Genomic DNA, 11953 nt, shown 5'->3' on the forward strand with positions numbered 1-11953 from the left:
CACTCCAAAATGGCTATGCTGGGATATTACGTATTACGGGTTACAGCAAGGCGCTAGAGAAGCATTGAATGGGAAGACGACACACTACCTAAATTGGTCTTCAAAGCATTTTGGAGTTTTTCTTGACAAAAGCAGAAAGACGCTTTCTTCTTGATTTGTATTTTTTCTTTATATCTAGGTTAGCTTTGGCGACAAGTGAGTAATTTCACTATTGTCCCATTCTGGACTGTATATATCAAAAGAGGACAATTCATCTTCCTCAAACTTGAAACACCAGCTGCAGTGCGCGTGATAAGATTCCTTTGCTTCCTTCCCTTTCGACAAGTCTAAGTTGCTGTAAAAAACATGGCTCTGCGAACGAATGGTGGGAGAAATAAACGATTGGAAGTATCTGCGCCGCACGAATAACCAATCTCAATGCCGACATCCCCTATGTGCTGAAAAGAAGCCAGGTCCAACGCCAGGAAAAACGAAATGGTCCATTACATCAAAATACAGCATGAATTCTGCTTCTTGGCTTGCTCTGCGGGAACAGGTTAGTAAGTTGCGGTCAGACAAGGGGCGAAATATAGTCAATAAGTAGTGACGTACGGTAAAACATCTTGCTTTGGGCGCTTAGACCGTCACTCTTAGCCACCAGATCGTCGATCTTCTCTCCACGCTGCAGCACACTCTCGATGGTCTTGTGGAGAACAATCTTGGTCTCGTCGAGCTCCTTCTGGATCTTGAGGATGCTGTCGGCCTGCTGGGGATCCTGGTACTTGGTGAGGTACTCCTTCAGCTCGGGCATGGCGAGGGTGGGTGTTCCGGTTGCCCAGCTGGAGCGGGGGTTCTTGGAGAGAAACTCGTCGACAACCTTGCTGAGAAGCTGGTGAGCCACGAGGGCAGGGTACTGGTGGTCGGAGATGATGATGCCGCAGACACCCTCAGTGCGGCCGTAGGCGTGGAAAGTGTAGTCTATAGAATGCGCATGTGAGCCTTGCGACGCTGGGGAAGGTTCGGATCGTGTATACCTTGCTCCTCGACATCCTGTCGCTGTCCGGGACGGGTGCGTTCGGCGACGGTCTTTGCGAATAGGGTCATGAATTCGCCATAGCTGTTCAAGTTTACGGGTTAGTCCTCTTGGACCGGCCGATACGGAAAAGAGAGCGCGGAAGTAAGGAAGAAACTGACTTGTTGCGGGTGAATCGCGAGTAGCTGCTGAGCTCCTTCTCAGCGACAATCTCATGAGCCGGCTGGCTCTCGTTGCGGAGGACCTGGTCGCAGCAGCTCAGTTAGCCCAACTGGACGGAGTGTTGCGGTCGGTCGGTGAGGGGCACGGGGACAGCGTACGCCGATGTAATGCAGCTTCATGATTGCTGGATCGAGTTTGTAGGGGGACGGGGTTGTAGGCGAGTTGAAGGGCGCAATAGGCGAAAGTAGGAGCGAAAGAGTTAAGTATGAGAAAGGTCGGAGAAGAGAAACTCTATGTCTGGGGTTGATTGAATTGCTGCAAACCTTCGTCACCGTAAGTAAAGTAAAGTAAAGTAAAGTAAAGTAAAAGTAACCCAGGACAAGTCGAGACTTTAGGGGCGTCACATGTTCCCCACGTCGCCGACAGTTCCAAGGGAAGTCTAGTGCCCCTCCTGTAAACAAGCACTGGTGATGGAGGACTCACTGGCGGCTAGGCGGGGGCTTGTTTAGTGGAGTAACATTTTGTCCACTTGCTGATGCACGGTATGACTCTTTGAAAGAACGACACATCCACCATCATGAACCAATCCTTGACGAGCAACTCCAGTCAAGGTTGAGATCAAAAGGACGTCAACTGCCACAATTGATATAGGCAGTAGAATAACGACCTTTTACATCACAGCATACCACAGACCGTGGTCTCGCCATTCCGCCATCAGGCTACAACAATAAGAACCATCACGAGGATTAAACATCGATTACATTATGGCATCCGAACAACTCAGTGCTGCAGAGGCGCAGTGGCGGGAGCAGTTTGCAGCCATGCAAGAGGCTATCGCCAACCTAAAAATCCCCCAAGAGAACGGAGCAGCTGATGATGGCCTTGATGAGGATGAATTTGGCGGCTATTCAAGCGGAAACAGCGGCCAAGATGTTTGGGATTTCATCTCAGATGACGACCAGGAAGCTTTAAGCAGCGATTTCGCCGATGGAGAAACTTTCGATGCACCTGGTGCCGCGGATTATGGTGCTGAATGGTTCGCGACTAAGTGTTCAGCCATTGCAGCCAAGAACGGTCTCTCAGCTGATGTTTTTGAGAGCCAGATCATGAGTGTCCTTAACTCTGGTCAATCTGATGATGAGCTTCAAATCCAGTTGACTGACTTGGTTGGCTTCGACGACCTTGACTTCATTATCGAGATCCTTGGACACAGGGATGAGATCGTTTCTGCTGTCAACGAACAGGGCCAGGGGAGCTCCAGTGAGCCTCGACTCTTGAACAAAGCTCAACGAGAAGAAAACCTACGTCGTCAAGACCAAGCTCACAAGTCCGCAACGCTTGCACCGGCTCATTCCAAGGAACCCCAGTACCCCCACGTGTACAAAGCATACAACGCCGGCAATACACTGAGCTATTCTGGAAAGAAGTACGGACTGCCAGTTGGAAGTGAACGATTGTCGTTCGACAAGTATGAAGAGTATTCTATTCCAGCCGGAAAGAAGGGCGTCCTGGGTCCCGGACAACGACTCATTCCCATTAAGGAATTGAACGGATTGTGCCGGAACACATTCAAGGGTTACAAGACACTCAACAGAATGCAGAGTCTTGTCTATCCTGTTGCACACAAGACCAGCGAAAATATGCTCATCTGCGCACCCACTGGTGCTGGTAAAACAGACGCTGCCATGCTTACCATCCTCCAAACCATTGCCCAGAATGTCGAGCCCAACCCCTTCGAAAACCCAGCAGCGACCGAATTCGCAGTCAACGCCGATGATTTCAAGATCGTCTATGTTGCTCCCATGAAGGCTCTCGCTGCTGAAGTCACAGACAAACTGGGCAAGCGCCTGGCTTGGCTTGGTGTCAAATGTCGAGAGTACACTGGAGATATGCAGCTTACAAAGTCCGAGATTATCCAGACTCAAATCATTGTCACAACCCCTGAGAAATGGGATGTTGTTACGCGAAAGGGTACTGGAGATACAGAACTCGTTCAGAAGGTCCGACTTCTCATCATCGATGAAGTCCATATGCTCCACGACGAGAGAGGTGCTGTCTTGGAATCACTTGTGGCTCGAACGGAACGACAGGTAGAGAGCACACAATCTCTCATTCGAATTGTTGGTCTCAGTGCTACCTTGCCCAACTATGTCGATGTTGCCGATTTCCTCAAAGTCAACAAATATGCTGGTCTGTTCTATTTTGACGCGTCCTTCCGTCCTGTTCCTCTTGAGCAACACTTCATTGGAGTCAAAGGGAAGGCAGGCACAAAGCAATCCAGAGATAACTTAGACCAAGTAGCATTTGACAAGGTCAAGGAAATGCTTGAGCGTGACCATCAAGTCATGGTGTTTGTCCACTCACGAAGAGATACGCAGCTCACGGCACGCATGCTGCATCAGAAAGCAATTGACGCTATGTGTGCAGACCTACTTGATCCCACTTATCATCCTGGATTTGAACAAGCGTCTCGCGATATCAAGCAATCTAAGTCCAAGGAGATTCGAGAGTTACTATCCAAGGGAATTGGTGTTCATCACGCCGGTATGGCAAGATCTGACAGGAACTTGATGGAAAGACTTTTCGGAGAAGGTGTCTTGAAGGTCCTCTGCTGTACCGCCACCCTTGCCTGGGGTGTCAACTTGCCCGCTGCCGCAGTTGTTATCAAGGGAACTCAAGTTTACAGCGCCCAAGATGGTAAGTTTGTCGACTTGGGTATCCTGGACGTGCTTCAAATCTTCGGTCGTGCCGGTCGTCCTCAGTTCGAGGATACTGGTATTGGCATGATTTGCACGACCCATGACAAACTCACCCATTACCTGACCGCTGTGACTGAACAGCAGCCCATTGAATCCAAATTCTCTACAAAGCTAGTCGACAACCTGAACGCCGAGATTGCACTGGGCACTGTGACTTCCATTCCCGATGCTGTCCAGTGGATTGGATACTCCTATCTCTTTGTGCGTATGCAGAGAAGCCCGATGTCCTACGGTATTGAATGGTCAGAAATCCGAGACGACCCAAACCTGGTTCAAAGACGCCGCCAGCTCGCCATCCAAGCCGCCAAAACTCTGCAGCAATGCCAGATGATCATCTACAATGAGAGGACAGAAGAACTTCGCAGTAAGGATATTGGGCGAATCGCCAGCCAATACTACATCCTTCACACAAGCGTTCAGGTGTTCAATGCTATGATGCAGCCCCAGGCTACCGAAGCAGACATCCTGAAGATGATCAGCATGAGTGGAGAGTTTGACAACATTCAATCCAGAGACAGCGAAGAGAAGGAGTTGACTCATCTGCGACGAGAAGTTATTCCTTGTGATGTCGATGGAGGTATCGATACTCCTCAAGCAAAGACAAATATCCTCCTCCAGTCTTATATCTCCAAGGCTCAGCCTGAAGATTTTGCTCTTTCCAACGACATGAACTACGTCGCTCAGCAATCCGGACGTATCTGTCGAGCACTCTTTATGCTTGCCCTCAACCGTAGATGGGGTCACCAATGCCTTGTGCTTCTGACCCTGGCAAAATCGATTGAAAAGCGCATCTGGCCCTACCAACATCCTCTTCATCAGTTCGACCTTGCCAAATCTGTTCTCAACCAACTCGATACCAAGGAACACCTGACCATCGAGACAATGAAGGACATGGAGGCTGCCGAGATCGGAGGCCTGATCCATAACCAGAGTGCTGGCAAGAACATCGCAAAGATTCTTAACAACTTCCCTACAGTTCACGTTGAGGCTGAAATTGCACCCCTCAACCGAGATGTCCTGCGCATTAAGCTCTATGTCATTCCCGACTTTCGATGGCATGATCAGATTCATGGAACCTCGGAGTCATTCTACATCTGGGTTGAGAACTCTGAAACTTCGGAGATCTATCACCACGAATATTTCATCCTCAACAGGAGAAAGCTTCATGATGACCACGAGCTTAACTTCACGATTCCCCTTTCAGACCCCCTTCCTAGCCAGATCTATGTCCGAGCAGTATCGGACAGGTGGCTAGGCGCAGAAACTGTCACACCTGTCTCTTTCCAACATCTTATCCGCCCGGACACAGAGAGTGTCTATACTGAACTCCTGAACTTGCAACCATTGCCTATATCTGCGCTCAAGAACCCAGCGTTGGAAGAACTGTATGCTAAGCGCTTCGATTTCTTCAACCCTATGCAAACTCAAATCTTCCACACGCTTTACCATACGCCCGCCAATGTGCTCCTTGGATCACCCACTGGTAGTGGCAAGACAGTGGCTGCCGAGCTTGCTATGTGGTGGGCGTTCCGCGAGAGACCCAAGTCAAAGGTTGTTTATATTGCCCCCATGAAAGCGCTCGTCCGCGAGCGTGTCAAGGACTGGGGCGTGCGGCTGGCACGACCCTTGGGTCTCAAGTTGGTAGAGTTGACTGGTGACAACACACCTGATACTAGAACTATCCAGGATGCTGACATCATTATCACAACCCCTGAGAAATGGGATGGCATTTCTCGTTCTTGGCAGACAAGAGGGTACGTTCGACAGGTCAGTCTGGTCATCATCGACGAGATCCATCTTTTGGCTGGTGACCGTGGTCCTATTCTCGAAATCATTGTGTCTCGCATGAACTACATTGCTTCTTCGACAAAGAACGCTGTTCGCCTCCTGGGCATGTCAACAGCTTGCGCCAACGCGACGGATCTTGGAAACTGGTTAGGTGTTAAGGAGGGCCTCTTCAACTTCAAGCATTCCGTTCGCCCTGTTCCTCTCGAGCTGTATATCGACGGGTTCCCCGAAGTCAGAGGTTTCTGTCCTCTGATGCAGTCGATGAACCGCCCTACCTTCCTAGCTGTTAAGAATCACAGTCCTGATAAACCTGTTATCGTATTCGTCCCTTCACGACGACAGACCCGTTTGACCGCCAAGGATCTCATCAACTTTTGTGGTATGGAAGATAACCCTCGACGCTTCCTTCACATGGATGAGGATGATTTGCAGCTCAATCTTGCTCGAGTCAAAGACGACGCGCTGAAGGAAGCTATCAACTTTGGTATTGGTCTTCATCATGCTGGTCTGGTCGAGTCAGATCGCCAGCTTGCTGAAGAGCTATTTTTGAACAACAAGATCCAGATCCTAGTCGCCACCAGTACTCTTGCCTGGGGTGTCAACTTGCCTGCGCACTTGGTAGTTGTCAAGGGCACTCAATTCTTTGACGCCAAGATCGAAGGATATAAGGACATGGATTTGACCGACGTTTTGCAAATGTTGGGACGAGCTGGTCGACCTCAGTTCGACAATTCTGGAGTTGCTCGTATATTCACAAAGGACTCCAAAAAGGACTTTTACAAGCACTTCCTTCACACAGGCTTCCCGGTCGAGTCCTCTCTGCACACTGTTTTGGATAATCATCTGTGCGCTGAAGTCTCGTCTGAGACCATTATTACCAAACAGGATGCGCTCGACTATCTCACTTGGACATTCTTCTTCCGCAGGCTGCACAAGAATCCCTCCTACTACGGTCTAGAGATTTCAGCTGAAGAGCACAACAGTATCGCTGCCCAGCAGCTCGCAAACGACTACATGATCGAGATGGTCAACAAGTCACTGAACGAGCTCGCCGACTCCAAGTGTGTTGAGGTCTTCCCCAACGGCGATGTTGATCCTACGCCTTTGGGAAAGATCATGAGTTACTACTATCTATCGCACAAGACAATCCGCCACCTTGTGAAGCATGCAAAGGCTCAAGCCTCTTTCCTCGACGTCCTGTCTTGGATGTCTCGCGCCACTGAATACGATGAACTTCCTGTGCGACACAACGAGGATCTCATCAACAACACCCTTTCTGATAATCTGCCATTCCCTGGCCACGCGTTTGGACTTCCCATGTGGGATCCCCATGTGAAAGCGTTTCTACTTCTCCAGGCGCACATGTCCCAGATTGAGCTTCCTATCACTGATTACGTCGGTGATCAGACCAGTGTGCTCGACCAGGCCATTCGTATTGTTCAGGCTTCCATCGATGTTCTTACAGAGCTAGGCTACCTTTCGAGTTGCTTGCAGATGATGGCGGTTCTCCAGTCCGTCAAGTCGGCCCGTTGGCCTACTGACGCGCCAGTCTCAATTCTTCCTAACATCGAACCTGACGTCAAGAACGACACACCACTTTCCAAGATTAGCGCTTTGACAAAACCTCAGGCGGTGCAGCTTGCAAAGAAGCTCGGTGTGCCTGCCAGCCAGCACAATCACTTTACTCGTGTGGTGTCTATTCTCCCTAATGTGGAGGTCTCTATCGCCGAAGCCACAGCTCTCTCAATCACAATCAGCCTGAAGCGTCTGAACCAACTCGTGGAGCGCGAGGCTCGCATCTATGCACCAAAGTTCCCCAAGCCTCAAACAGAGTCTTGGTTCGTTGTTGTAGCAGATCTATCGCGTGACGAGGTCATCGCAGTGAAGCGTGTGGGCTGGACAAGCGGCAACCGCAAGCTCGAAACTGGCAGCAAGCCTACAGCTAAGACAAGCATCAAGCTTCCCCCAGCCGAGGCTGGACAAGCCCGCAAGCTGGATGTTCTTGTTATTAGTGATGCCTATCCAGGATTGGAGTACCGAGTCGAGGGTGTGGACATTCCTGCACCGCCAAGTGTGGATGATGCTGTGCTATCAAAGAAGACGGCGGCCTCTGGGTCAAACTGAGACAAAGGTCATACTTTCAAGTAGATACAACAATAGTTTCTAGTACAGGAGATTATATACACTATTTTTTGAGTTCAATGAGTATTCGCTGAACCCGGTTATGTCATTTGTGTTTTGGGAGCCTTGATTAAAGATAACTGCGTGATACTGTAGCTGAGTATGTTGTTGAATTATGCCTAAAGCGCATATCCTCTTGACGTTATACCTACAGCATCTATTAATATATTTCTTTATGGCCTTGGCATTCAGTTTAGACAACCCAAACACAGTTTGTATCCTAATTTAGACTTCCACACCTTAAACACACTGTCCTAAATTTCTAGACTTAGCAGAACGATGCAGGTGAGGCGTCTTCATAACTTCTAGTAGGCGTTCAATGGCATCTTTGACGGACTGTAGGATTTAGATGAGCTGGTTCCTGTTTTGACAATGGCGTACGATCACGTCTAGCTTATCCAAGTTTAGTACTAAGGCTTCTAGATAGACATTGTCAAGCATACAAATCAAATCAATTACCTACTATCTGTACGAGTTGTGCGTCTCTATGTTGGCACCCATCATGATATAGGAGTTTTCAAGCAACACCATGAGGAGTCCTTTAGCAACGCAGTGATCACTTCAAGAGCGTTATGCGGCCAAATATCGGTCGATGGGGAGAGCAGCTTATCGCAAAGGGTCAAAGTCAGCATCCAAAGCTTTGTTCCTATCGAGCGCCATCTACACCTCTTATAACCGCTGAAAGCATAAGAGACGAAATTAGTATGTCAGCTTATGCTGCTTAGACTACACTCTTTAGGCTGTTTATCTCTATACACTAAGACTTAGGAGGCCATCTTTTCTGCTACGTAGTACTAAGAGCTTCTATATCTTCCTTAGTTTCTACCTAGGTCGGTGATATCCAATGCAAGTGCTGGTTCGATCAACCGGTAACAGGAATACCTACCTAGTAGCATTAAGAGAACGTCATTAGGAGCTTAATCAAGATACGCAAAGCTGTAGTTATTGTTCTGAACTTTCTAAGGGTCCGGAAGATACATTGGATGTCCATGGGGGCTGTACATGGGCCGGTGCCAATATCTAGATCCTAATCCTAATCGGAAGCCCCTATCATTGTGAAAGAATGGACTTGCTCCTGTATAGTTGGCCCAAGCCAAACACCGCCAAGCCATAATACAATAATTGTAAACCGTATACCCGCAACCCTTCCTGACCACGCGCACAATATACTCATCCCGATCCCGTCGAACCAGAACCGGGCGCTCGATATCTGCGGGATGGCTTGGGAAGGACTTTATGGCCCACTGCAGGGCTTCACGTTCAACGGGAAGCGCAAGGTCGTTGAGGACGGCCCATGAGTCTTGGTAGGAAGCCACACACTCCCACCATTGGTGTAAGAGCACATTGTTACAGCCATGAAGACTGTTTTCAAACTTCTCCAGCAAGCTGTAGTTTCGTGTTGTCCAATGGAGTCTCCATTCGATGAGGTTTCGTCTATCCCAGTAATATCGAATACCCTCAGGGTAGAACTTGAGCCATGCCTGGTTGGACATGCCTTTGGTATGTTCAGATAGAGAAGCGGTCGCCCACTTCACTGCACGAAAATGTGGGCAACTGTCGCGCATTTCGATGATATGAGCAGCTGCGAAAGGGTCGAACAGCGTAGCAAGACGCCTATTGATCTCGGTAGATGCTCCATAAGGACCTCCTGACTTGGGATAACTCTGGTTCTGTCGATTGAAGATTCCAGCACCACACTTATCCATGGTCCTGAATCGATGGAGTCGCAACATATCCATGGGCCCACCGGTAGGTCTAGGGAGATTGTCCAACCAGAATTGGAATCGGCACATGAGGTTCTCCCTGTCGTAGTAGATATGCTTCCAATGTTGTTCAATCGTAAGAGGAATTTTGTCAAACTTATTGCGCTTTCCGTTCCAGCGAGCTCTTGTCATGGAATCGGTCGACCACACTGCAATTTGCTGTTGGAGGTTACAGCGATCAAGAGGGAAGCGATGGGCCGCCTGTTTCCATATAATCTCCTTGGGTACTGTCTTGGATTGCATCTTGTAGCAAAATTTACGAAGATTCTGAACCGTTTCCGTAGTGAAAGGTTCATGCCTATGAACATGCTTCCGTGGCCACACCATATAGTTGATGACGGGCGGGCGTGGGAACTCCCACGGGTGACTGATGAGGAATTATTCGTAGAAACAGGGCATCTGTCCAGCTTGGCTCCAATACTTCCTAATCGATTCTTGAAGGACCTTTGGCGAACGACACTCCCAGAAGTTCTTTGCCTCGTTGGCTGTTTGGCCAGGCTGCCTTGATTCCGTCATGAAGTTGATTTCGACGTGTCCCAAATCCGGATCTGGTTGTTCCATAATGATATCTCGCATCATGTTTGAAATGAAACAATAGACATCGTTTACCTTGGCGAGCATCATAAAAAGTGCGCCCACAAAGTATCCTCGCCTCGGGGCTTGAAGGTCCAGGATGATCTTGTTGACCTATCGGATCTTGAGAAATGTCCGGATGATGGGATCGCTCATGTCGCCAACTTGACTAACAGCATGGTGGTAATGCCCATCCTTGGTCCAGGTGTAATCGAACTTGAGCCAGATTCCATCATCATATGTAGAGTCCAGCCAGATCCGGAGTGTTTGTAGCCTTTCAACGTCTTCAGTTAGTATGCAGTGGCCGGTGAACTCGTCCCTTGTCTGGTGACAGCATATCAGCAACCCCTTTGACTCCGCAGTAGTAGCGCAGTATGTCCATATCATGTCCCTCAGCTCGAAGGGGAGCGATAGTAAGCGTGGGACGTCGTCCATTGCGAGGTAAGTGTGACTTGTAAAGATGAGTAGACGTATGTGTGTGCATTGGAGAAGAAGCGATGTTGCTAAGAGTCAAGTGCAGGGAGACCTCGGTTATATACAATGCTACTAGAGAGTTTGTGACTCACGGTAATAGACTTTGCTCAGATACTTTGACTTTGTTTGAGGGCCCACAGCTCCGAATGCCCTCACCTACCATATCGTTCTGCTAAAGTCCAGAAGTTTGGGGTAGCAGGTTCAGGGGCTAGAAGTCCAAAGCATAATGGACTGTCTAAATTTAGTAGTAAGGGTTATAAAGAAACTTATCAATTATGGTAAGGATACATATCTACCTACCTAGGCCGGTATGACATTAAGATAACAAGCACCTTAAGCATGTATCCGGTCAGGATACGAACCATACTTGGATAACTCAGACGTCGAGTTGATCCTCTACTACCGTAGCATTTGGTGGTTCGTACAACTTTAAAAAATAAAAATAAAGAGGTTGCCCTGTATCGAGAGTCATACAAAGTAGGGCATAAATCTCGCGCAATACAAAATCACTTCTCAGCAGTCCACATCTCCTTCTTCCAACGCATACTACCGTAGCATGTTTTCTATCCTCCGGGACGGACTCCGCGAATGACCCATATTTCCCGAGACGCCTTCCGGACGTGGATACCACACTCCATGAGGCTTGTCCGAAGCAACCCCAGCTGGGGTGGTTTCGATTATGCGGTGCGTCTTTCCGACAGTACAAGGCTCGGTGTTTTCGGGCCGTAATGCGCAAAACACATGACCTGCATTACTCTCAAACATCTTTATGCTTATGCTTTGAATACATGTTGTGCAGTACACTGTTGGTTGTCCTTAGTTGCCAGCAGCTTTTACACAGGAAATCTTCACTTAATCAATACTTGTACCATCCATTTAATGATTGTAAAGTAAACAATACGTGATAACTTTGAAATGTTTGTTTATACGTAACGCATTTATGTTTCCGACACGATAGAACAATCGAAGCATGCGTCATTATATCCATGTGTTATTCAACCATGATCTACAATCATACTATAGGGTAACAATCTTGGCGCTCATCTTCAAACCCGATGTGTTAGAGACTACGATGCGTGGGGTTGCATTGAGAGATCGACTCAAATCAGACCCTTGTAAAGTTTCCAGTGACTTACATATTTACCTCTCGCTTCTATACATACAAATTGAAGCTTATCTGTACATAGGAAGCATATATATGCTTATATTGAATTGATGCTACAGGTTGCAAGGATAACAAA

At 48.3% G+C, this 11953-nt stretch overlaps 3 protein-coding genes across 3 annotated transcripts, besides 1 other annotated feature; 1 reads left to right on the plus strand and 2 right to left on the minus strand.

Moving 5' to 3' along the window:
* Positions 1-482: 482 nt before the first annotated feature.
* FPSE_05838 (uncharacterized protein) lies at positions 483-1353 on the minus strand (the record flags this gene model as incomplete). The annotated part of the gene is made up of 5 exons (XM_009258956.1): positions 483-523; positions 592-957; positions 1014-1096; positions 1174-1256; positions 1333-1353. 5 exons carry the CDS (start codon positions 1351-1353, stop codon positions 483-485), a joined length of 594 nt encoding a protein of 197 aa, XP_009257231.1.
* A 156-nt stretch (positions 1354-1509) lies between these two features.
* Positions 1510-1541: a microsatellite.
* Positions 1542-1938: 397 nt separating this feature from the next.
* FPSE_05839 (uncharacterized protein) lies at positions 1939-7845 on the plus strand (the record flags this gene model as incomplete). The annotated part of the gene is made up of 1 exon (XM_009258957.1): positions 1939-7845. The coding sequence occupies one exon, from the start codon at positions 1939-1941 to the stop codon at positions 7843-7845; it is 5907 nt and encodes a 1968-aa protein (XP_009257232.1).
* A 919-nt stretch (positions 7846-8764) lies between these two features.
* Positions 8765-10673, minus strand: FPSE_05840 (uncharacterized protein; the record flags this gene model as incomplete). The annotated part of the gene is made up of 4 exons (XM_009258958.1): positions 8765-8788; positions 9066-10032; positions 10087-10352; positions 10413-10673. The coding sequence occupies 4 exons, from the start codon at positions 10671-10673 to the stop codon at positions 8765-8767; spliced, it is 1518 nt and encodes a 505-aa protein (XP_009257233.1).
* Between the last annotated feature and the right edge of the window lie 1280 nt (positions 10674-11953).

This window comes from Fusarium pseudograminearum, chromosome 3 (genome assembly GCF_000303195.2).
Source record: "Fusarium pseudograminearum CS3096 chromosome 3, whole genome shotgun sequence".
NCBI classification, from domain to species: domain Eukaryota; kingdom Fungi; phylum Ascomycota; class Sordariomycetes; order Hypocreales; family Nectriaceae; genus Fusarium; species Fusarium pseudograminearum.